This window comes from Ictalurus furcatus, chromosome 4 (assembly GCF_023375685.1).
Source record: "Ictalurus furcatus strain D&B chromosome 4, Billie_1.0, whole genome shotgun sequence".
Taxonomy (NCBI): Eukaryota; Metazoa; Chordata; class Actinopteri; order Siluriformes; family Ictaluridae; genus Ictalurus; species Ictalurus furcatus.
The window spans coordinates 5,029,613-5,055,517 of NC_071258.1; the positions used below are offsets into that span (position 1 = coordinate 5,029,613).

Sequence of the window (25,905 nt, forward strand, 5' to 3'; positions counted from 1 at the left end):
ACCTGGACATTTTGTTAGGATACACGGCATCATGGAGTCTATCAAATATCAACAGATATTAAATGAAAACCTGACTGCCTCTGCCAGAAAGCTTCAAATGGGCCGTGGTTGGATCTTCCAGCAGGACAATGATCCAAAACATATATCAAAATCAACACATAAATGGTTTACTGACCACAAAATCAAGGTCCTGCCATGGCCATCCCAGTCCCCTGACCTGAACCCCATAGAAAACCTGTGGGGTGAACTGAAGAGGAGAGTCCACCAGCGTGGACCTCGAAATGTGAAGGATCTGGAGAGATTCTGTAGGGAGGAACGGTCTCAGATCCCTCGCCATGTATTCTCCAACCTCATCAGGCATTACAGGAGAAGACTCAGAGCTGTTATCTTGGCAAAGGGAGCTAGCACAAAGTACTGACTAAAAGGGTGCCAATAATTGTTGCACACATATTTAACAAGGATATATTTTTTTATAAAATTGTTTTGTTTGCAATTGTTTGATATCCATGAGAGCAGAGTATTTTTGTGAATTTTTTTTTAACAAAAGATCAGAAGGTTAAGGTCAAGAGGCTGGAACAGCAACACAAAAGAAGAAACCAACAGTTATGGTGATGTCAATGAGTCGCAGGCTTGATGCAGTTAATGCAAGCAAGCGATATGCAACCAAATATTAAGTGTTATTTGCTTTAATCTGGTCGTGTACTTTTGCTCACCAACAAATTGGGTGGGCTGATACAGAAGGTTCTATGTTTTATGTTGTTTAACACATCTGGATGTAAACAGCAGAAAATAAAAGCTGAAAAAAACTTCCAAATGTCTTTTGTGTACAGCACAAACATAAGAATCGGTCTTGCCGTTCCAATAATTTCAGAGGGGACTGTATATTTCCTTTGACTAATAACACGACATGACCTCAAGAACGCTGCCTGTCAATCTTTTTTTTTTCACCTACTACACACACCTGCTCAGAGGTTTACACTCTGTCTGTCCTCGTCGTCTCTTCATCAGTCTCACTTTGCCCCTTGTACTAACTCTTCTCTGTATCATTCTCTCTCTCTCTCTCTCTCTCTCTCTCTCTGTCTTCCATTCTTTGCCTTTATCTCTTTCTCTCAAACTCACACACACTTGGGAACAGTGTGTCATCCCTGTTCCCTTCCCTCGTCTATATTGTTAGAGAAATTTTCACGCCATTCTGTGCTGTTGTGCCATCCATGCTATTGTAACTCCTGGCTAAAAGCCTCTCGGGAGCTCTGACACACCTCGCCGTCTCCTCGCTTTCAATCAGCGTTTTCAACATGGAACCACACTACGCTGGGTCACACACACACACACACACTCTCTCTCTCTCTCTCTCTCTCTCTCTCTCTCTCTCTCTCTCTCGGCGTCCGTGGTAATTAAATAAACCGTTAACCTCTTTGCTTTAGCAAGCTTAGTAAAGCTAGTGGAAAACAGCAGAGGGATGAGATCAATAAATACATACAACATCAGCTGCATAAATAAGTGTACACTGAGATTTGGCTGGGAACATTTTCCTCGAACGCATTTATATACATACTTTCATTAAAGTGCACATAGAATAAATCTGTGTCCAAGTGCACAAAGCCAAAACGATGTCTCGATAGTGTTTATAGATTGACAAGTTTAAACAATATACTTCATTTTCAGGAATGTTTAGAAAGGAAATCGCTAAAATTCAAACCATTACAGCACCTGAATCAGTATTCTCAATTAAGCCATGCTAACCTAAGCTAGGCTAACTTGTGAGTCCAATTACATAGGCTAAAAATGGCAACTAAGATAATTTAACTCAATAGTATGAGTAGTTAGATGTATGGAAAATGAGAATGACCTTAATGTAGCCACACTCTCGTCGTTTTCTGTCAGCGCATATAAAGGTGTTATTTCAGTCTGACTAGCATCGTCGTTTTTTACTCGACTGAATGTGAGGTGAGTGCATGTTGTGATAGCGTTAGACTTATATAGGTTAGTGACAGTTTCCATATCATGTCATATTCCTTGTTTTGGAAAGATTGTCTAGCATCCATCCTTCCATCCATTTTCCATACTACTTATCCTACACAGGGTCACAGGGGAGTCTGGAGCCTTGCCCAGGGAACCCGGGGCACACGGTGGGGGACAAACTGGACAGGGTGCCAACCTATCGCAGGGCACAATCACACACACTCACACACACTACAGACAATTTGGAAATGCCCATCGGACTACATCGCATGTCTTTAGACTGGGGGAGGAAACCGGAGTACCCGGAGGAATCCCCCGAAGCATGGGGAGAACATGCAAATTCCACACCCAACTCCAGGGGTGTGAGGCAAATGTGCAAAAAAAAATAAAAGCTACATAGCTAGCTACATTTCAGTCAGTGTGATTGTTTTATTAGGGAAAAAAAACAAACAACTTTTTTTGATGATCAGTTGTCATTGTGGTGGAACATAAGGCACCAAAAATCAGGGTTTTTTTCTTTGTATCATTTTCGCCATCTCATGATATTTCACTTTATGCATGATCACTGGAAGATAGTGCCAATTAGCATTGTTACCACATGCTGTTTATTTTATTTCTCTCGCCTTTCTTTGGGGATTTTACCCAATTTCTTCTAATTAATTAACTGCCAATTCTTATCCAATTCTTGTTTCCTCCTATGTCATGTTGGCTTCCAATCAGGGACAGTGAAATCTACCGTGCGTCCTTTCTCATAGGCATGTAAATCCATCACGTCTTCCCTACCAATACAGAAGAGCCATGGATTTGAACTTATGATCTCCCAATATTAAGACACTTCACCTGAAGCACGTGTGCTTCTTAATGACATGTGCAACTTAAATGATTTCCTCAGGAATGAATCCCTTACGAACTGGAGTAGTTCATCAGGGAAGATGTGCCAGTCATCAACTCCATTTGAAACTAATAGAAGTGTTAATGACTCTTCAGCTCCATGGCTAGAATTCAAAAGATACTGAACTTATGAAAAGTGTTCTGACTTTAAAAAAAACAGACAAAAAAACAAAAAAACAAATGCTGCCTCGATAATCATTTCAATATCGGAATTATTCGGAAATACCAACGGAACTGTAGTGTAGTTCATCACATGACTTCTGGGTGCAAAATTAGCGATGTGTACAAAATTAGCGATGTCTATTGCTAGTCACGAAAACACACTTCTAGAAAGTGATGAAGTGTTCTAGATACTGAGGGCGGCTGTGGCTCAGGTGGTAGAGCGGGTTGTCCGTGGATTGTAGTGTTGGCGGTTCGATTCCTGCCCCACGTGACTCCACATGCTGAAGTGTCCTTGGGTAAGATGCTGAACCCCAAGTTGCTCCCGATATCAAGTTAGCACCATTGGTGTGTGTGTGTGTGTGGGGGTGAATGAGACACACTGTAATGCGCTATATAAGTGCAGACCATGCACCATACTTATTTAAAGCAGGTTTACTTCACAAACCAGCCGCTGGGTTATTAATAAAAGTCTTATTGACCTGAGAGCATAGCTGAGTGTAACTGTGTGTGCGCAAGACAGCAGTACAATACTCCAGACTTCACTTTGTACTGCCGTTCTGTATCTATTGCAGTTTGGTGTTTGGACCGGAGAAAGTTCAGTACGGCATCCCAAACCTAGTACACCTCTTGACCTTGTGTTGATAACCTTGTCTGTGTGTGTGTGAGTGTGTGCGAGTCTATCGAGTGTGTGCGAGTGAGTGTATGCGAGTGTGTGCGAGTCTATCGAGTGTGTGTAAGTGTGTGTGTGTGTGTGTGTGTGTGTGTGTGTCCCCTGATGGCTGACGCTGAAGTTTTCCATTTGCTCTCTTTTTCAGCTGCAACACCTCTAAAGAGCTAAAGGCAAAGAGCACAGGTAAGCCTTTTTTGCACTATAGTTCCCATAACAGCTCAACTTTACGTATTATAACATACATTAAAGTCCAAAAGTCTCCATCCACTACCTACTACATCCAGAACTCTATTAATAGCATATAATGCAAAATCTTACTCATTTGATAGTTAATATCTGAGAATATATGCATTGTGTTACAGTACATCTGCATATCTGCTTTCACCTCACCATTTGGTTCACTGTTTCCTCACCATTTCAAATGTTCTCCCCGTGTCCGCGTGCATGTTTGAAACCGGAGAACCTAGAGGAAACCCACATGGACACTGGGAGAACATTATTAAACTCCATACAGAAAGTTTCTGAAATACTCAAACCAGTACGTCCGGCACCAACATCCACGACACGATCAGGGTCACTGAGATCAGGTTTTTTTTCCCCTATTCTGATGTTTGATTGATGTTTGAACCTCTTGTCCTGTATCTCCATGCGTTTATACATTACACTGCTACTGCTACATGATTGGCTGATTGGATAATTGTTAAAGGGACCGCTCGGATGTATTCCTAATAAAGTGCATGGCGGGTGTATAATTCTTGAACGAGGGCTACATTTGTTTTCTTTTGTAGTTCGCATCCGTTTTAAAGTAAAGCTGTAGTCTAATTGACACAATAGATTTTATTTTATTTTTTTTTGTGTAGTGCTGTGGAATGAGGTCAGCTTGAACGTCCGGTTGTCCTCTTAATTCCGTGAAGGACGCGGCAGTGATCAAGCAGTCTTGATGTTTTAATTCCAGACAAATGCAGACAGGTCAATGGTTACCATGACAAATTCATTTCGACGTGCTGCCATTAGAGAGCGCCGCCGAAGCACTTGCAGAACTGAGCATAGTTACCATTAATCACTGAAGCTTTGCATCATTATAGACTCTCGCACAGGTGTTAATATAATAAGCAGGGGTGTGTGTGTGTGTCTTTGTGTGTGCGTCTACATGTGTGTGACAGCGAGAGGGCGACCGCTGGTTGCCAAGCCTGTGGAATGAACCACCATGTTTCTTTTTCCCTGACACGTAGGAGGCTGATTGACTGCACTGACATCAACAAGTCAAACTATTTTTAAACCTCGTCTCTTGTGTCTTAATTACAAAAAAACACCAAATGAGCAAATCTGTCTCCTTTGAGGGTGCTGCTCCTTTTTTTTTTTTTTTTCTGTTTCAAAATCTATGCCAGTGTGATGCCCAGGGAAATTAAATCTTTTTTTTTTTTTTCAGACAAAGCACTGGCATTGTTTAGATAACAGGAAATGAATTAGATTATTGTCTTGCATGGATCGTTTTTAAGATGTTCAGCCATCCTGAGTGCAAACATGCTTTTAGGGACAAATAAAACTCAGTAGTCATATACTACAAATGCAATTCTAATATCCGTTTATTAATGCATCAGATGCTTTAAAGTGCCTTACAAATGATGTAGAATACATCCCAGTTTACCAAAACTCTCTATGTCCATTAACCGTCAGATCTACATTTAACTAAGAGGAGGGCTATTTAACAAAATGCCTGACTAAACAAATAGGCTTTCAACTTGGACATAAAGATTGAGACTGTCTGAGTCCTGAACATTAACAGGATGGCTATTCCATAGCTGGAGGGCCTCTGTCTCCTGCTGTAGCGTTTTCATTATTCTAAAGGCTGATAAAGAACCGTCACTGCTTTTGTATGAAGCAGACATGGTGGATTATAAAACACCAAACGTTCACTTCAGGTACTGTGGGGTGAGACCAGTCAGTGCTTTGTAAGTCATTGGTAGTATTTTATAATCAATCTTTTACTGGTAGCCCATGTAGCATTCATTCATCATCAGTAGCTGCTTTATCTTAGCCTGGGTTACAGGTGATCCAAATCCTATTCCAGGACTATAATGTAGATAAAATATGGTTAATATGGTCAAACCATCTGGTTGTAGTAAGGGCTCTGCATTCTGGTTGAATTGGATCTTGTTTAGGAATGTACTGGAACATCCAAGCAAGGCATTATTATAGGTGACAATATTTCTGATTGAAAAGACACTATTCTGGTTATATTACTTATATGAGCAGTGGGCCTTGAACTCAGACTTACAGAAGACTAAACTTTACTTATGTATCAAGCAATACAAGCAGAGAGACACAACCCTGATCACAGGCCTGTACTGAGCCATTTACTTCTTTAACCAGCAATGAAATAGTTTAGTTTCACAAGCACATATGGGATTAGCTGCTGAGCTAAGAGCTTTTCTCAGATCTAGGATCTGATATTGAGCTATAGCTTGGAAATTGGCATGTGTCAAGTTTATTAAGCGATGATTTCATAACTGATATATTGAAATATTTACGGGGTTTTTTGAAATTTGAAAGTCAAATTTCAGGTTCAAGACTAAACGAAAGTTTATCAGGAGCCAGGGTTTATATAACACAGGTGATTAAGACTGGAAACGGAACAGGTGTGTGGGACAAACAGTTAGTATTCAGGTGATAGTGTCCTCTTTGAAGCATCTGGAGAGATTCTGTATGGAGAAACGGTCTCAGATCCCTTGCCATGTATTCTCCAACCTCATCAGGCATTATAGGAGAAAACTCAGAGCTGTTATCTTGGCAAAGTGACATAGCACAAAGTACTGACTAAAAGCGTGCCGAAATAATTTAAATATTTAAAGAATTTATCATTTTTTTCATAAACTTGTATTTTGTTTGCAGTTGCTTGATATCCATGAGAGCAGAGTGTTTTTGTGAATGTTTTCTAACAAGAGATCAAAAGTTTAAACAATAAAGACAATTTTTCACCGCCTTCTGTGCTCATATTTACCAAGGGTGCCAATATTAGTGGAGGGCATATATACCTTGTGAGTAATGGCTAACATACATATTGGCTGTACACTAATACTCTCATTTCCTCTTGTTCACATTTGCTGCAACACAAAAACACCAGCGGGAGAAATAGATAATGATGAAGCTCAAAAAAATCATCCACTTCTGCAAACAAGCCTCACCTCTAGCTGTAGAGGAACAGATGTTTGTGCTTGAGAGGCACTAGTTAGGAAGAAAAAGTGTGAGCAAAGGAGAGAGAGAGAGAGAGAGAGATGGGAATGCTGGAGCGGAGTTTAAAAAAAGCGATAATTGCAGACCTAGACAGTTCATTTTACCCATGCGAGTAACAACAGCAAAGCAGTTTCTGAGTGTTATAGCATAGTGGCTTGTTTGCTTCCTCAGACCTGGTTTTCAGGCCAAAATAATCTGTAGCCGAAGTCATGCTGTTAGTCCTTCAGTTGTATTTTTGATTTGCCACTTCAGTTTTCACTAAAGCTGTTTTCTCCGGATCGTTATTTCTACATAAGCGCAGTGCTATGTGTTTGTGTATGTGCACAGCGGTTTCTTGTTTACGGCGCCTAGAGATTTAATAACCTTAGAGTCACTTAAGTAGAACGGCCAAAGTTGGCAAACAAACTTCGCAACTTTGCTGAATCACAACCGATCAATCGTTGTTGTTTTTGTGTGACAGTTTCCGTATCGATTGCTTAATTAATGCAGCGATGCCGCTTATCTTATTTAATAACAGAAGCAGATTTCATTATTCAAAGTCACCGTCGAGGACCGTAATGATGTGTGATGGTGATTTAGACGTTTTCCGTGATTTATACATTTCTCTTGCATCAAATTTTCAATAAGGGCTGCAAGTGATAACCCCCGCACATTCATCTATATTTTGCATTTATTTATTTATTTATTTATTTATTTTAATACTGACGCACTATAGTGATATGTGATGCACACTTTGAAGTGCTATTTTCATGATGAATACAGCGTGTGTTCCTATATTCATCATACTTTGGATAGGCGCTCTTTCTTCATATACATACTGCCATAATTCCATGACTCCATTTAAGATTAGAGGGCAGTACCCATCCACTTCAGTGGCTGTGGACATCCTATGAATTATAATGTTGCTAATATTAATCCACTTCAGCAGAGAAGGCCTACAGGGACAATTAGTGGCACATAACTGCCCTCTCGTCCACAATCTGAGTGTTGCTCTGAAATATTGCTGCAGTTTCACCCTATAAGTCTGCCTTAACTGCGCGACTGTCGTTATTAAAATATCTCTCGCCGTTCCAAGATGCTTCTAGATGTAACTGTTTTAAGAAGGACAGTAGTGATGGGAGAGTGAGAGAAAAATTTGTAAATAAATAAATAAATAAATAAATAAATAAAAATTGGTAATTAACACACAGTTGTATATAAGTTCAAAATCATGAATAAGAACTCAAATCTACTTGAGTAGAACAAGGTATTTTAAAAATGCAGTGTGGAATAGCTTTATTATTTCTCATCTTGTTCAAGTCAAGCAATTAAGGTAAAATTCCAAAGCTGGGAAAATAATCACTTTTAAAAAAAATGTAGTAAATTGGAAGAAAATGTGGTTAATGTCGTGATTAATTCATTCAATTACTCCTGATTATCCTAATAAATGTCTTAACTACAATGCTTACAGTGTTGTTGGTGATGTCTTAAGCATGATGTTGGTCGAATTTTCCCCCAGAATAATGTGGTGTCATGAACTGCAGATGGGAGAATGCAGGTAGGGGTTGAATGCTTTATCAAACAGAGACCAAGCAAACACATCGGAAGGGTGAAGCATTGCTCAAAAATGGAAAGGCAAAGAGTCAGGTGAATGTCGAATGGGCATAAACGGTAGATCTATTTTCGAGCCCTGGAGCAGTCCAGAGAACTGACCCCTGGTGCTATTGAAAAGGGTAGTATGGGGCTTGCTTCCACCAAACCATGGTTCTGTCTGCAAGAGGTGTGTAAGCTGGTCTGCTCTCTGCACCGCATGCCAAGTAACGTAGTTGATTCAACTTTTCACTTTACATTCTCTTTTACCGAGAAACTGGTCAGGGTTGAGGGCAAAATGGATTGAACCAAATACAGGGCAATCCCAGAAGAAAACCTATTGCAGTCTGCAAGAGACTCAATTCTGAGGCAGAGGTTCACCTTCCAACAGGACAATGCCTTAGCATACTTAGCAAAACCACCCGTGAGAACCTGTTAGAATGGCCCAGACCTCAATCTGATTGAGAGTCTGTGGCAAGACTAGAGCCCAATGGTCTCCATCCAGTCTGAGTGAGCTTGAACAATTTTGCCAACAATAATGGCGAAAAAAATAGCAGAATCTAGATTAGCAAATCTGATAAGAGACATATGCCAGAAGATTTGGCACAAAGTGCTATATTTGCTATGCTTCAACCCCACACATTACCCTGAGAACACCATCCTCACTGCGAAGCATGGTGGTGGTAGCATCATGTTGTGGGGATAATTTCTGTCAGCACACATATTTCCTGCTCCTTTAATAATAATAATAATAATAATAATAATTGGCAAACTGTGCATCAAGTTTCATGTGGAACACAACATTTCCAAATATTAAGATCTTTAGATCGATACCTGACCTCACTATTCAAAGCTGCTGTAAATTTCACGGTATATCTTAAATCAGGAAATTCTTATAATGCGTTATATTTATATTTTGACCAAGCTAGATATGGATGTTGAGCTTTTCTGTGTTTTTTTTTTTTCTTTTTTCTCTCCACACTCATTGTAAATATATGAAGTGGAATAACTAGAATCAAGAGCTAGGTTGGTTTTTCAAAACCCTAATTAGTCTCATATGGATATATGCATTTGCTATTAATGCCTTTGTAAATGATGGATGTTTTCCCTTCAAACTGCTAAGGGCTCAGAACATATTCAGTTTGTGAGGTATGCCTTTCGTAAAGCCGAAAGGAATTGGACAGGAGTTGTTGATGAATACGCTGAAAAAGACCGACCGACTTTACATTTCTTCAGTTGTGAATAATTTCTCTGGCATGCAATCCCTATAGGTTGAGAGGAGGGAGGTCGAGCGGAAGGGCAGAGCAGGGAGGGATGGATGGATGAGAGGAAGACAGGTGATCAATGACAACTAATGAACACGCCTGGAGTTTGGTTTCGCTCATCTCACAATCTAGCTCACTGCACGATCCCTTGACTGCTTCCCTTAGCTGTGAGGAAAACAAAATTGAAAAGCAGCTGCTGTAAGACTCAATCAAGAACTATAGATTAGTCATAATGCTGATGAGCGAGAAGAGAGGGACCACTGGGACTGGAATGATATGAAAAATTCATGGTGTGATAACTGTAAGACCCGATATCTTAGGACATGCTTTCAGCTTTATTATTTTTTTTATATTATTATTTATTTTTTATATAGCAGACAACATTAAGTGACATATAACATTACATCAGTATTAAATGTTACACAAATTAGGATCTCTAGTACGCGTCTATTATTAGACCTCTGTTAGTAGTTAATGCATTTGTTTATTTGCACTTCATCTCTTTCAAGTTGTATAGTGTAAAGTTTTTGTTAAAAACGTCAATATTGAGGCAGAATAGTAAAAAAAAAAAATCAGAGTCAGAACTTTTGGGCCTAGTTTGGCAGGAGTTCTTGGAAGTAAACGGCGTACGCCCTTTTAGAGGCGCAATTATGTCATCATGCCCCGATTTAAAAAAAAAAAAAAAGTCCAGCTTTACACCAAGTTGTTGATGTATTAACTATCACCTCTGTTTAATTATTTTTCCATCACTCTTTCAGCAGACTCTCAGCATGGCAAAATATCTCCTCATGCTGGGACTCACACGGATATATTGACAGTAGCACTGAAAGCACTTCCTATGAGCTTTTGGGAGAAATGGGCCATTCTTTTTCCATCCATCCATCCATTTTCTATACCGCTTATCCTTTTCAGGGTCACGGGGAAACCTGGAGCCTATCCCAGGGAGCATGGGGCACAAGGCGGGGTACATCCTGGACAGGGTGACAATCCATCACAGGGCACACAATCACACACACATTCACACACCCATTCATACACTACGGACTCTTTGGACATGCCAGTCAGCCTACCATGCATGTATTTGGACTGGGGGAGGAAACCGGAGTGTCTTGTTGTCTATGGTTTGTATATTTCTTCTCTTTTCAAATGTATTCTCTTTGCAAATGATGTAAATATGTACTACTGTGAGCTCTGTGTGTATATGTAAATGCCTATAAGTGTCATTTGACTAATTCGTTGTTTGCGTCAACGTCTCAGACGGCTCTGCGTTGGCCATTTATTTTCCATTTGAGCAACGTATGCATAAATAGTACATATGAATACTTAAAGCGTTTCCTGTGAAATCAATTACCTGAGTTCTGTTGTGCCAAATGAACTGTAAACACGGAGTTAATCAAAGAAGTGTATGCATATCATTTAGCGCATTGTGATGTTTGCAGATGCAAAGATGCATGTGTTAGCTCTTTGTAATGGGAATATTCATATGTTTCACCCCAGCGCACTGTCAGTGTCTTCTGCGTGAATGTTAGGGTAGATAACTTTGCCTTTGTTGTCAATGTATTCGTACAAGTTCGTGCATGTGAATTATTAAAGCCGGTTTTAGACTGTAGTTTGAACCTTGTATGAGATGATGCCAGTAATATCTTGGCTGGATCTATAGATAGAAACGATAGACCTGTGATTACGACATACGGCATACATCATTCATCGGCGTGATCCATAAAAGGGGCTCTTATAAACAGATTTTTTCTTTCTGTCTTTTAGAATGTTTGGTTTACGTTACATCTTTGCCACTACTGTAGTTGTAGCTGATCTGTAAGTTTACTGTAATCCTATTGGTGGATTTTAGACGGGTTTTGTAGCAGTGGCCAAAAATTTGAGCTTTTGATCGAGATTGTATTAACTGTCTATGGTTACAATGGCACTAAATTGGCTACTGGTGAGCATGTGAGATTATGCATTCTCAGCTCAGCAGAATTCTCACTCTTATGGCGTGTGATTTTTGTCTACAACAACAAAATCAGGCCCAAAATTTTACTGTAAATCGTACCATAAAACCATGTTAAGTCAGTGTCTATCAGGTTTTTAGTGGCTGATGATGACAGTTGCACCCCATTCATCCATCCATTTTCAATATTGCTTATCCTACACAGGGTCGTGGGAGAGGTGGGAAGAAACTGGAGAACCCAGAGGAAACCCACGTGGACATTGGAAGTTTTACTGCGCAAACAGTAACAGTAAAACTCAGGACTGAACCGGGTAACCTGGCTCTGTGAGGTTGCTCATTTCAAAGACAACTTGGGTGTGTGTGTGTGTGTGTGTGTGTGTGTGTTATAGTGAATAAACTATTCAAAAATGCCTTGAGGAAAACTGGAAATTTAGAAAATGCTTGAGGGTGAGCTGTAAGAGGCCGTATTAATGCTCTCTGTTCTGTTATACATGCCATAAAGAATATTAATTTTTGATTCAAGCCGGTACTGCATGTGCTTTTTTTTTTTTTTAAATTTATTTTTATTTTTTTGGGACAAGCCTTCACTGCAGACTTTGAAATTGTAGTTACCACCATATATTGAATGTCAGGTCAGTTAATGAGTCCTTTACATACAAAGTCACAACAGTACATTTTCATGTATTCCTTGAATGCTTAGCTCGGTTGTGATCTTTCAGAAGTGCATCACCGCACATTTACTGAGTGCGTTAATTTCAAAGAGAGCCAAACCTTTCAAAGAAGTGCGCTGCTGTAATTAGAGCCACAGGGAGTAACTGGGGAGCAAGGGCACGTCTAAGATGTGAAGTGTAAAGAGTATAATCAGAATGTGTAATTTACTCCCTTCAAAATTCTGAATGAATTGTACAGAATTGTACCGTTGTGGGAGAAGCATTCAGCTCACACTGACCCCCCCCACCCTCGCCCCGACCCGCCCCACCCCCACCACCCCTACAGAACAGCCAAACTTCACGCAGCTAAATTACCAACAAACCCTGGCAAACAGACCACGGGCAGCGCTACAGGCGAGAGCGGCTTCGCTTTGGAAAATTCATTAGAAAACGTGCAATCGTAGACGCTCAGGAAAGCGCAGGTGATTTGGATGCTTCGTGAGTTGCCCACGTTTATCGGAGAAAACACAAAGCTGTGACTCTTTCTTCTCTCTCTCACATACACACCCTGCCTTTGGGGCTTACCAAAGGAGACTCTTCAAACGATGCTTTGTAGTCAAGTGGAGAATCAAGATTAATGCACTCGCACAGCTCCGCTTGCTCTAGGGGAGAGAGCCAACATAATTAACACCACAGGGCCTTGGAGGAAAGTGGAGCGGGTGAAATCATCCAAAATAATAGTAGAGACGAGGGAAGATTTCCTTTCTGTTTTGTCACGTGGCCAGACGTGACGTTTGATAGCCATGTTGGCTGTGTTCTGCTACACTCTGAGTTCAGGATTTGTTAATTCTCATGATTTTGGATTCAGAGGAGTCTGATATTAGCGAATATTCTACTGTGCTTACATGATATTGTACAAGGATAGTACAATGGTTGGCATAATTTTAACGTTGATATGAACACTAAAGGGGGGCACGGTGGTTTAGGCTGGCCTTGCACCTCTGAGGTTGGGGGTTCAAATCTCGCCTCTGCCTTGTGTGTGTGTGGAGTTTGCTTGTTCTCCCCGTGCTTCGGGGGTTTCCAAAACGCAACGACCTCTGTATTAAAGAATTTCGTGTGTCGGAAAACTTCAAACTGGAGACTCCTTCCTTAAATGTTTAATAATCATCTCTTTACAACGAAATAAATTTATACCCCATATCAACAATTAGATATTTTTCTTCGTTAAACATCAACACATTTGTTAAAATCTTAGTATTAGTATTAGACCTTTATTATGTAGACTGTCTGCCATATACTGTAGGTCCCTGTGAATTCACGGTCACTATAGCAACATTAATGTCTGATCTGCTGTGGTAGAAAGTTACTCAACACTTTCTGACCAATCAGATTTGAGAATTCAAAATCACTGTGATATAAATAACAATAACGGTTGATGAGCAGCCAAACCGAAATGAATTCTTTGAGCTAGCTAGCTCATAGTTATGGATCTATGCAGATGGTTAGCTTCAATGGTGTCCAGTTGCCTAGCAATAATTCTGAAATGAATTTTGAATTTATTCCCCAAAGTCATCTAGGCATAAATCCTATTGGTGCAACCAACCCTTGTTTGTTTTAGATATGTTAATGGACCTGAAAGTGGAATTTGTTGGCAATAATCACCCCACCCCTTCCCATTGCATTCTCTTAAGAGGCATTAATACATGATGTCAAATTTCAGTTTTGTATTATCAAATTTATATTTATAAGTTCATCTAAATTAGGCTACAGAAAGACGAAATAAACTATTTGCTATTTAGCAAAAAAGCAACCCGGGATAGGATGCTCGAGCTTTAAGAAACACACGAATTTCTTCCATGGATCTCGATCGAAAGTTTGGAAAGTATAGCGTATTGAATTGTTACCGCATTATAGTATTGTAATTGTAAGTATTGAACTTATGCAGCAGTATATTGTACTTTCACCTGCATTATTCAACCCCTTAATTGCGAGTGCATCTGTAATCCTAACACGTTGTACTGGGACATATTAAAGCAACACAGCATCTATGGCCTCTCAGTGGCAGAAGCTCTAATGTTCACAATATGGGATGTGCGTTTGTCTCGCCGATTATTTCCCCTCCCACAACCCCATTTGAATTTCATTATTATTAACGCTATCGTTCATTATCGTTACAGTCAACAGAGCCACAGGAGCGCGCTCCCCCTCTTTTACACCGTACTGTAAATATATAAATAACTGTAGGGTTACTGAGGAAGAGAATGAAATATGGCATTTCCATTTCAATGCAAATGAAGGGGAGAATGAATGCAGTTTGGATTTACAGTGCCTCATTATAATGAGACCATTGTGCCGGTGTGTTTCTTTTAACGGAACAATCTCCTATAGGCCGAGGAAATTAGTGTGCGGGCCTCCGTGCGCCACACAAATGAAACTGTCAGCACAACTCGTTTCTTGCTAAAGGAGCAGCATGGAGGCAGCTCAGTTCTCCATCAGTCGGATTTTCTCCACAGAGGAGTAGTTATGTGTGGATTTCAACGTTTAACCATTTAGGGAAAAAGCAATAGAGGCACATTGATTTGTAGGAAATGTTTAATTTTTTTTCTTGGGAGCCACAAATTCGGCAGGCCACGGAAAGTCGCTTGAGAACTTGTTCCCAACGTTAGTCACTGTACTGACAGTACATCTGCTGTTTAAGCATATGCATCTAGTTGAATTTTTCTTTCATCTTTTTTCTTTTGACTTTTACTTCTTACAAAAGTTTCGACTCACTACATTTTCATACACTATATTCGCAAAGTCATAAGGTGACTTTTTAGCATCAGAGCTCCGATGAGGCGATCTAATTACCAGCGAGAATGAGACAGAATACGCATCACTGTAGTCTCTGTGCTGCTACACATGCTTTGTGTATATTGAGCTGGTTTGTATTGTGGTGCACGGTGACTCACAGTTCCAGACCTCCTCAGGTTGCTGTCTGATGGAGTTTCACATGTTCTCCTGCATGTCTGCATGGGGTTCCTCTGGGTTCTCCAGGTTCCTCCTACCTCCCAAGAATGTTCCAGAAGGTAGAATGGCTACTCTAAATTGTCCTTTATGTGTGTGTGTGTGTGTGTGCATTGTGCTTTGTGATGGAGTCCCCTCCAGGGTGTATTCCCACCTCATGCAGAGTGTTCCTGGTATAGGCTCCGGATCCACTGCTACTGTACCCTGACCAGGATAAAGCAGTTTCTGAAGATGAGTGAATGAGCTTATGTTGTGACAGCTAGCTATTAGTATTCATCACCCACAGACTCGAGAAAGAGCTATCGATCTGTCAATCCTTTCAGTGTCCGGGCCGGGTGAGGTTTCCTGCACCGAGGAATTCCATCAATTCCTATAAGTTTCAGATTTGCAACCATACTCCACCCAGAACCCCAAGAGGTTTCCTGCACACTGCCCAGTTGGTCATGGGAATAATGCTGTTAGATCGTGGGTCAGCATTGGTTTCATTTGTTTACAGGACAGTCAGAACTATGATGGCCTTCGAACTGTTGAGATTTTTTCTTGATTATTGAAAACATTCTAGTATTTTAGCATTCAGCTACTAAAGTATGGTTAGGGTTATTATGATGCAAGCTAACATTTGAGAGATTAGTAATAAAGCTTAGCTAATGTTTCCCCGCATACTTTGGTTCCTTGGTGAAAAGAGGCATTAATTTACCATCAGTAACTAAAATCATTTTGTCATTTGAGGCTGATGTTTATTTCTTCTGTAAATGTTTCTGCGCACTTTTTAAAAAATTTCATACTTTAAGTAAATATGAGTTTCTAGAGTATTTATCCGTTCATCCATCCATCTTATCCTACACAGGGTCACAGGGAGCCTGGAGCCTATCCCAGGGGACACGGGGCATGAGGCAGGGGACCAATCGCAGGGCATCTAGAGTATTTATTTAGATGTGTCATTTTGTGCAGTTTTACTTAAGAACTTTTAGCCGCCCTGGTTCTCACCCACGACTATTCCTTCACCCGCTACCCTGTGAAGACATGGATAAAGGATAGAATTGCATCTCTTCCTTGGATATCCATTTTCTGAAATTCTGATAATGTGCCCTAATTTGCTTATCAATCTTTCTTTTTTTCTTTCTCTCTCTCTGTTTCCCTCTCCCATGTACTGGCGCCTCACAGTTACAAAATGTGTAGTTGATCCTACCCATTAGATAACTCTTCTCCTTGGCAATCTATCTCATTCATTCCCATGCAGAGCGAGACCTGAAAGGGGATTTGGGTCCTGGGAGAGCAAGCAGGTGTGAAAATACAGTGTTGTGTTCATTTGTATGATGGATTACTGTGAGGCCTGCTAAGCCACAAAGGCTTGAGGAGATGGAGCTAAAGTGTGTTTTCATGAGGACTTCTTCTCTCTTATTCATATGGATGTGGTTTGGGTGTTGAACTCTCTTGTGAACGGGGAACTGCAGGATATCACAGCTACTGTTCTAAATTTATTTGAGTCGAAAGTCCGCTGGCCATTTCTTTCTTTGTTATTTGGTTGACTTGTAGTTCCATGCTGGTACAGCTACAGAATCTGTTTTTTTGTCAGTTTTAGGATGACTCGGATCCTTCAAGAACATTTCAACAATAAATACAGAAACACCACCTTTTTCTGCGTCCTCTGAATGTGTACGTTTAACTGTGTAGGTGTCTTCTCATTTTCTATGCTGTGATGAAGTTCTGACTATATATTAGAGTACAGCATTTTCTCACTGCCTTTTTTCTACCATCAAATCCAGTCCTATCAGTGTCAGAATAAAGTCTTATTGCTTTGACAGGTAAAAGATGGCTACCAGAACATTTCCTCTTTTAGTTGAGGAGGTTGTGTGCATCCGTCTATTCCTGGTTACTGTCTTTGTTGTTTTTTTTTTCGAGCCACTTTACACTGTGAATGTTAATGTTTCACTTAGCAGGCAAAAGCCACACTCATGTATATGGATGATTGGCTCTAATTATTTGTCTAAACTAACTGTCTGTGCTCTTTAGCCAGCAATATTGCCCTTCTCCAAGTCTCAAACTTGCAGGACCTTGTGTGTGACATAATTAAGTTTCGTCCATGTTAATTCTCCACCCGGTTTAATGATGCATTGAGAGCTATTTCTTTAGCTCAGTTATGCATGGGTAAAGCAGGTTGGCCTTCTCTGACTTGAACAATTGTACCATTTGTAGTTTGACCGACCGCTTCGTCACTAGTGTGCTTAACATCCATGTGTAGCATTTAGTTAGGTTAACTGCATTGTTATTGGCTGGAAATGTAGTCTTGCTGCAGCACTTGTATTACTGTTGGCTCTTTTAAAGGCTTTATTGCCGTGGATAGAGATATTAGCCAAAGGATTAGTTAAGAAATAAAATAATAAAATGTAAAAAATTATGGCAAAGTTAATTTGGTGTTGTGATAGCTCCACTCTTAAATGTCTCTTGCGCTAGCTTGTTAGTATAATGTGTATCCAAAGGTCTTGCTGTTTAGTCTGCATATAAAGCTGGCTTTGAATGTTTAGTTCGTGTCTAAAACTTTCTTTAGACGTTTAGTCTGTGTCTGGACTTTGCTTTAGATATTTAATTTGTGTTTAGAACTAGCTTTGACTGGTTAGTGTTTGTCTAGAACTGACTTTGGATGTTTAGTCTGTGTCCAGAACTTGCTTTAGATGTTTAGTCTGTGTCTAAAACTAGCTTTGGGTATTTAGTTTGTGTCTAGAACTCCAGTATCTTTGGAGCTTTAAAGTTACAGCTTTATGACTGACGGTTACAAATCATTGACACTGGAGAGTCCTGATAAAAATGCTAAATAAACATCTCCTCACAGAAAAGGTTTCATATCAGTGATTACACTCTTTTTCTAATCCGTTTACCGGGAACATTGACCATACAATTCCGTGTGCTAGTTGGTACTTTAGAAATGATAACATTAGAACAAGTGCATCAATATAAACATATGACTTGCATTACAGTCGGCACTACTGGCAGCTGTTAATAGGAAATCAGTTATCACCTAGTAACCAATCAGAATCGAGAATTCAACAGTGATGAGGTACAAATATTTTTCATTTATTGTTTATGCCAAAATGTAATGTTAAAATATCTACTCAACATCAATTTATATAGCACCTGCTCAAAAACCATGCATATTCTATTAATATTACCATAAGAATTATTTGAATTATTATAATTATCCTAATTATTATGTAGGATTTTTTGTAGTTATATTAATCTGGAATATTGTCCTGTTTTTGTTTTGTTTGTTTGTTTGTTTGTTTATTATTATTCACAGTGAAGTTTTCTCGCTTATTCGTCCATTTGCTCGGTCTGAATCAAAGAGCTACTGTATGAATACTTTTTGTTGGCTTTTATTTGATCTGAATTTTCACAATGTACGGATTCAAATAGCCAAAAAACAGCAACAACTACAGAAACATTTGCTTTGCAAGAGGCGTGTGGGACGTGGCAGCTCCGGAAACAACGCAAAAGTGTTTCATTCACTGGGACGAAATCTGGCAACAGAAAATATAAGCAAACGTGGTGTAAGTTCACATAGAAATCATGGAAATCAACCAAATGCTAAGAACACAGAGACGTCGCTTTAAATAAAAATACATAGACGTTTTGTGAACTCTCTCCAGCATTTCTTTTCAGTGTTCTTCACAGACATACTTTGTATTTCTTCAGAACGACAGCCCTGTCATCATTTTGCCATTGTACCTGTCAGTTCAGCAGCTGGTGTATCAATATTAACATCCACAAGCGTGTTTTGTTCAATTCCTACAGTTGGGTGTAATCAGGGTTGTTCTCAATGCAATTCAACCACATTAGGGTTCATCTGAAAGCAGACTGAGGCGCTTGTTTTTGTTCTGCACTCGAGTGTGATTACTGCGTTCTTACTGTACCTGACTAAACTACATCTGTTTATTCCTAGTTACCGCTTTACCTTATTTTTACATCCTATCCGTATCCCATCTTTGGTTTTCGAGCCACTTTACGCTGTGAATGTTAATGTTTCACTTAGCAGGCTAAAGCCACACTCTCGTGTATATGGATGATTGATTCTAATTATGTGTCTAAACTAACTGTCTACGCTCTTTAGCCAGCAATATTGCCCTTCTCCAAGTCTCAAACTTGCAGGACCTCGTGTGTGACATAATTAAGTTCCGTCCAAGTTAATTCTCCACCCGGTTTAATGATGCATTGAGAGCTATTTCTTTAGCTCTATTACCAGTGGGGTAAAGCGGCCCCATAGGGAATGGAGTTGAGAGTGCATTAAAGCTTTGAACTTACCTGTTATAATTGTATTAGCTGCGTGCGATTGGATTATATTTGAAAAATTAGGTTTCATTTTTTCGTGTCTAAACAAATGCTTATTATTGTTTTTCTTACTAGAAGCACATTAGACTTTCTGACTTTGAACACACTACTCATAATTAGATAGATGATTAGATAGATTTCATTTCTGTTGATTTTCTCTCATTTACTTGAAGCTTCTGCGAGATAAAGTTTCTTTCATCCAGTTCCTGGGTGCCAATTTAAAAGATGCTAGGTTTTATCAGTACGTTTTGGATTGTGCTTTGTCTCTAAACGCACAGATAACACTAGCTCATTAACGACTTCGCGCAAAAGCATGAAAATGACTTGGATCCTCAAACAGTTCCACCAATAATGATAAAGTGAGCAAGCACAGTGAAGGTTATCTGTTGAAAGTAGATGGAAGGTGTTGATAAGCATTTGCAACTGTAATGGCATCGGTATCTTTTACTGCTGACTAAAAATCTGGCAACATTAATTTGGTATTGTCATAGCAACACGGCAATTTAGTAAACAAGTTCAAAGCGACTCTTAAATGTCTCTGGAGCTGACTTATGTAGGATAATGTGTCTAATGTAATGAGACAGATCTTGATGTTTAGTCTGCATAAAGAGCTGGGCTTGGATGTTTAGTCTGTGTTTACTTCTACAGCAGCTTTAGATGTTTAATCTGTCTCAGACTAGCTTTAATTGTTTAGTCTTTGTGTAGAACTAGCTTTAGATGGTTGTGTCTATAACTAGCTTTAAATGTTGAGTCTGTGTCTCAAACTAGCTTTAGGTGTTTAGTCTAGAACTAGCTTTAGATGTTTAGTCTAGAACTAACTTTAGATGTTTAGTCTGTGTCTAGAACTAACTTTAGATGTTTAGTCTGTGTATAGAACTAGCTTTAGATGTTTAGTCTGTGTATAGAACTAGCTTTAGATGTTTAGTCTGTGTATAGAACTAGCTTTAGATGTTTAGTCTAGAACTAGCTTTAGATGTTTAGTCTGTGTATAGAACTAGCTGTAGATGTTTAGTCTGTGTATAGAACTAGCTTTAGATGTTTAGTCTAGAACTAGCTGTAGATGTTTAGTCTAGAACTAGCTTTAGATGTTTAGTCTGTGTATAGAACTAGCTGTAGATGTTTAGTCTGTGTCTAGAACTAGCTTTAGATGTTTAGTCTAGAACTAGCTTTAGATGTTTAGTCTGTGTATAGAACTAGCTGTAGATGTTTAGTCTGTGTATAGAACTAGCTTTAGATGTTTAGTCTAGAACTAGCTGTAGATGTTTAGTCTAGAACTAGCTTTAGATGTTTAGTCTGTGTATAGAACTAGCTTTAGATGTTTAGTCTGTGTCTAGAACTAGCTTTAGATGTTTAGTCTGTGTATAGAACTAGCTTTAGATGTTTAGTCTGTGTCTAGAACTAGCTTTAGATGTTTAGTCTGTGTCTAGAACTAGCTTTAGATGTTTAGTCTGTGTATAGAACTAGCTTTAGATGTTTAGTCTAGAACTAGCTGTAGATGTTTAGTCTAGAACTAGCTGTAGATGTTTAGTCTGTGTATAGAACTAGCTGTATATGTTTAGTCTGTGTATAGAACTAGCTTTAGATGTTTAGTCTCTGTATAGAACTAGCTGTAGATGTTTAGTCTGTGTATAGAACTAGCTGTAGATGCTTAGTCTGTGTATAGAACTAGCTTTAGATGTTTAGTCTAGAACTAGCTTTAGATGTTTAGTCTAGAACTAGCTGTAGATGTTTAGTCTGTGTATAGAACTAGCTTTAGATGTTTACTCTAGAACTAGCTGTAGATGTTTAGTCTCTGTATAGAACTAGCTGTAGATGTTTAGTCTGTGTCTAGAACTAACTTTAGATGTTTAGTCTGTGTATAGAACTAGCTTTAGATGTTTAGTCTGTGTATAGAATTAGCTGTAGATGTTTAGTCTGTGTCTAGAACTAACTTTAGATGTTTAGTCTGTGTATAGAACTAGCTTTAGATGTTTAGTCTGTGTATAGAATTAGCTTTAGATGTTTAGTCTGTGTATAGAACTAGCTTTAGATGTTTAGTCTAGAACTAGCTTTAGATGTTTAGTCTGTGTATAGAACTAGCTTTAGATGTTTAGTCTGTGTCTAGAACTAGCTTTAGATGTTTAGATTGTGTCTAGAACTAGCTTTAGATGTTTAGTCTGTGTATAGAACTAGCTGTAGATGTTTAGTCTAGAACTAGCTGTAGATGTTTAGTCTAGAACTAGCTTTAGATGTTTAGTCTGTGTATAGAACTAGCTTTAGATGTTTAGTCTGTGTCTAGAACTAGCTTTAGATGTTTAGTCTGTGTCTAGAACTAGCTTTAGATGTTTAGTCTGTGTATAGAACTAGCTTTAGATGTTTAGTCTGTGTATAGAACTAGCTTTAGATGTTTAGTCTAGAACTAGCTTTAGATGTTTAGTCTGTGTATAGAACTAGCTTTAGATGTTTAGTCTGTGTCTAGAACTAGCTTTAGATGTTTAGTCTGTGTATAGAACTAGCTGTAGATGTTTAGTCTGTGTATAGAACTAGCTTTAGATGTTTAGTCTGTGTCTAGAACTAGCTTTAGATGTTTAGTCTGTGTATAGAACTAGCTGTAGATGTTTAGTCTGTGTATAGAACTAGCTTTAGATGTTTAGTCTGTGTCTAGAACTAGCTTTAGATGTTTAGTCTGTGTCTAGAACTAGCTTTAGATGTTTAGTCTAGAACTAGCTGTAGATGTTTAGTCTAGAACTAGCTGTAGATGTTTAGTCTGTGTATAGAACTAGCTGTAGATGTTTAGTCTGTGTATAGAACTAGCTGTAGATGTTTAGTCTCTGTATAGAACTAGCTGTAGATGTTTAGTCTGTGTATAGAACTAGCTGTAGATGCTTAGTCTGTGTATAGAACTAGCTTTAGATGTTTAGTCTAGAACTAGCTTTAGATGTTTAGTCTAGAACTAGCTGTAGATGTTTAGTCTGTGTATAGAACTAGCTTTAGATGTTTACTCTAGAACTAGCTGTAGATGTTTAGTCTCTGTATAGAACTAGATGTAGATGTTTAGTCTGTGTCTAGAACTAACTTTAGATGTTTAGTCTGTGTATAGAACTAGCTTTAGATGTTTAGTCTGTGTCTAGAACTAACTTTAGATGTTTAGTCTGTGTATAGAACTAGCTTTAGATGTTTAGTCTGTGTATAGAACTAGCTGTAGATGTTTAGTCTGTGTATAGAACTAGCTTTAGATGTTTAGTCTGTGTCTAGAACTAGCTTTAGATGTTTAGTCTGTGTCTAGAACTAGCTTTAGATGTTTAGTCTAGAACTAGCTGTAGATGTTTAGTCTAGAACTAGCTGTAGATGTTTAGTCTGTGTATAGAACTAGCTGTAGATGTTTAGTCTGTGTATAGAACTAGCTGTAGATGTTTAGTCTCTGTATAGAACTAGCTGTAGATGTTTAGTCTGTGTATAGAACTAGCTGTAGATGCTTAGTCTGTGTATAGAACTAGCTTTAGATGTTTAGTCTAGAACTAGCTTTAGATGTTTAGTCTAGAACTAGCTGTAGATGTTTAGTCTGTGTATAGAACTAGCTTTAGATGTTTACTCTAGAACTAGCTGTAGATGTTTAGTCTCTGTATAGAACTAGCTGTAGATGTTTAGTCTGTGTCTAGAACTAACTTTAGATGTTTAGTCTGTGTATAGAACTAGCTTTAGATGTTTAGTCTGTGTCTAGAACTAACTTTAGATGTTTAGTCTGTGTATAGAACTAGCTTTAGATGTTTAGTCTAGAACTAGCTGTAGATGTTTAGTCTAGAACTAGCTTTAGATGTTTAGTCTGTGTATAGAACTAGCTTTAGATGTTTAGTCTAGAACTAGCTGTAGATGTTTAGTCTAGAACTAGCTTTAGATGTTTAGTCTGTGTATAGAACTAGCTTTAGATGTTTAGTCTGTGTCTAGAACTAGCTTTAGATGTTTAGTCTGTGTCTAGAACTAGCTTTAGATGTTTAGTCTGTGTATAGAACTAGCTTTAGATGTTTAGTCTGTGTATAGAACTAGCTTTAGATGTTTAGTCTAGAACTAGCTTTAGATGTTTAGTCTGTGTCTAGAACTAGCTTTAGATGTTTAGTCTGTGTATAGAACTAGCTGTAGATGTTTAGTCTGTGTATAGAACTAGCTTTAGATGTTTAGTCTGTGTCTAGAACTAGCTTTAGATGTTTAGTCTGTGTCTAGAACTAGCTTTAGATGTTTAGTCTAGAACTAGCTGTAGATGTTTAGTCTAGAACTAGCTGTAGATGTTTAGTCTGTGTATAGAACTAGCTGTAGATGTTTAGTCTCTGTATAGAACTAGCTGTAGATGTTTAGTCTGTGTATAGAACTAGCTGTAGATGCTTAGTCTGTGTATAGAACTAGCTTTAGATGTTTAGTCTGTGTATAGAACTAGCTTTAGATGTTTACTCTAGAACTAGCTGTAGATGTTTAGTCTGTGTATAGAACTAGCTTTAGATGTTTACTCTAGAACTAGCTTTAGATGTTTAGTCTGTGTATAGAACTAGCTTTAGATGTTTACTCTAGAACTAGCTGTAGATGTTTAGTCTGTGTATAGAACTAGCTTTAGATGTTTACTCTAGAACTAGCTGTAGATGTTTAGTCTCTGTATAGAACTAGCTGTAGATGTTTAGTCTGTGTCTAGAACTAACTTTAGATGTTTAGTCTGTGTATAGAACTAGCTTTAGATGTTTAGTCTGTGTCTAGAACTAACTTTAGATGTTTAGTCTGTGTATAGAACTAGCTTTAGATGTTTAGTCTAGAACTAGCTGTAGATGTTTAGTCTAGAACTAGCTTTAGATGTTTAGTCTGTGTATAGAACTAGCTTTAGATGTTTAGTCTGTGTCTAGAACTAGCTTTAGATGTTTAGTCTGTGTATAGAACTAGCTGTAGATGTTTAGTCTGTGTATAGAACTAGCTTTAGATGTTTAGTCTAGAACTAGCTGTAGATGTTTAGTCTAGAACTAGCTTTAGATGTTTAGTCTGTGTAAAGAACTAGCTTTAGATGTTTAGTCTGTGTCTAGAACTAGCTTTAGATGTTTAGTCTGTGTCTAGAACTAGCTTTAGATGTTTAGTCTGTGTATAGAACTAGCTTTAGATGTTTAGTCTGTGTATAGAACTAGCTTTAGATGTTTAGTCTAGAACTAGCTTTAGATGTTTAGTCTGTGTATAGAACTAGCTTTAGATGTTTAGTCTGTGTCTAGAACTAGCTTTAGATGTTTAGTCTGTGTCTAGAACTAGCTTTAGATGTTTAGTCTGTGTATAGAACTAGCTGTAGATGTTTAGTCTGTGTATAGAACTAGCTGTAGATGTTTAGTCTAGAACTAGCTTTAGATGTTTAGTCTAGAACTAGCTGTAGATGTTTAGTCTAGAACTAGCTTTAGATGTTTAGTCTGTGTATAGAACTAGCTTTAGATGTTTAGTCTGTGTCTAGAACTGGCTTTAGATGTTTAGTCTGTGTCTAGAACTAGCTTTAGATGTTTAGTCTGTGTCTAGAACTAGCTTTAGATGTTTAGTCTGTGTCTAGAACTAGCTTTAGATGTTTAGTCTGTGTCTAGAACTAGCTGTAGATGTTTAGTCTGTGTATAGAACTAGCTTTAGATGTTTAGTCTAGAACTAGCTGTAGATGTTTAGTCTAGAACTAGCTGTAGATGTTTAGTCTCTGTATAGAACTAGCTGTAGATGTTTAGTCTCTGTATAGAACTAGCTGTAGATGTTTAGTCTCTGTATAGAACTAGCTGTAGATGTTTAGTCTGTGTATAGAACTAGCTGTAGATGCTTAGTCTGTGTATAGAACTAGCTTTAGATGTTTAGTCTAGAACTAGCTGTAGATGTTTAGTCTGTGTATAGAACTAGCTTTAGATGTTTACTCTAGAACTAGCTGTAGATGTTTAGTCTCTGTATAGAACTAGCTGTAGATGTTTAGTCTGTGTATAGAACTAGCTTTAGATGTTTAGTCTGTGTATAGAACTAGCTGTAGATGTTTAGTCTGTGTATAGAACTAGCTGTAGATGCTTAGTCTGTACCTATATTTATTCTCTGTATGGAGTTGGCACTGAACTGTCTCTGGGTCTAGGACATGTTCTCTGTCAGAATCTGTCTCTAGCAGCAAGAGGCATCCCAAAATGCAATGTAATAAAATGTAATGCTTCAACTACAGTGAGCATGTTGTATGCAGAGCCTATATTCCTCCTGAAGCTGACAATTCCATAA

General features: G+C 38.5%; 1 protein-coding gene across 1 annotated transcript in view; it reads left to right on the forward strand.

The window, feature by feature from the left end:
* The window catches only part of cd276 (CD276 molecule), a 109,183-nt gene that overhangs the window by 81,179 nt on the left and 2,099 nt on the right, over positions 1–25,905 (forward strand). Inside the window, exon 7 of the mRNA XM_053622622.1 lies at positions 3,831–3,868. Coding sequence (XP_053478597.1) covers positions 3,831–3,853 — 23 coding nt within the window. The 3' untranslated portion in view covers positions 3,854–3,868. The remainder of the gene's footprint in view (positions 1–3,830; positions 3,869–25,905) is intronic.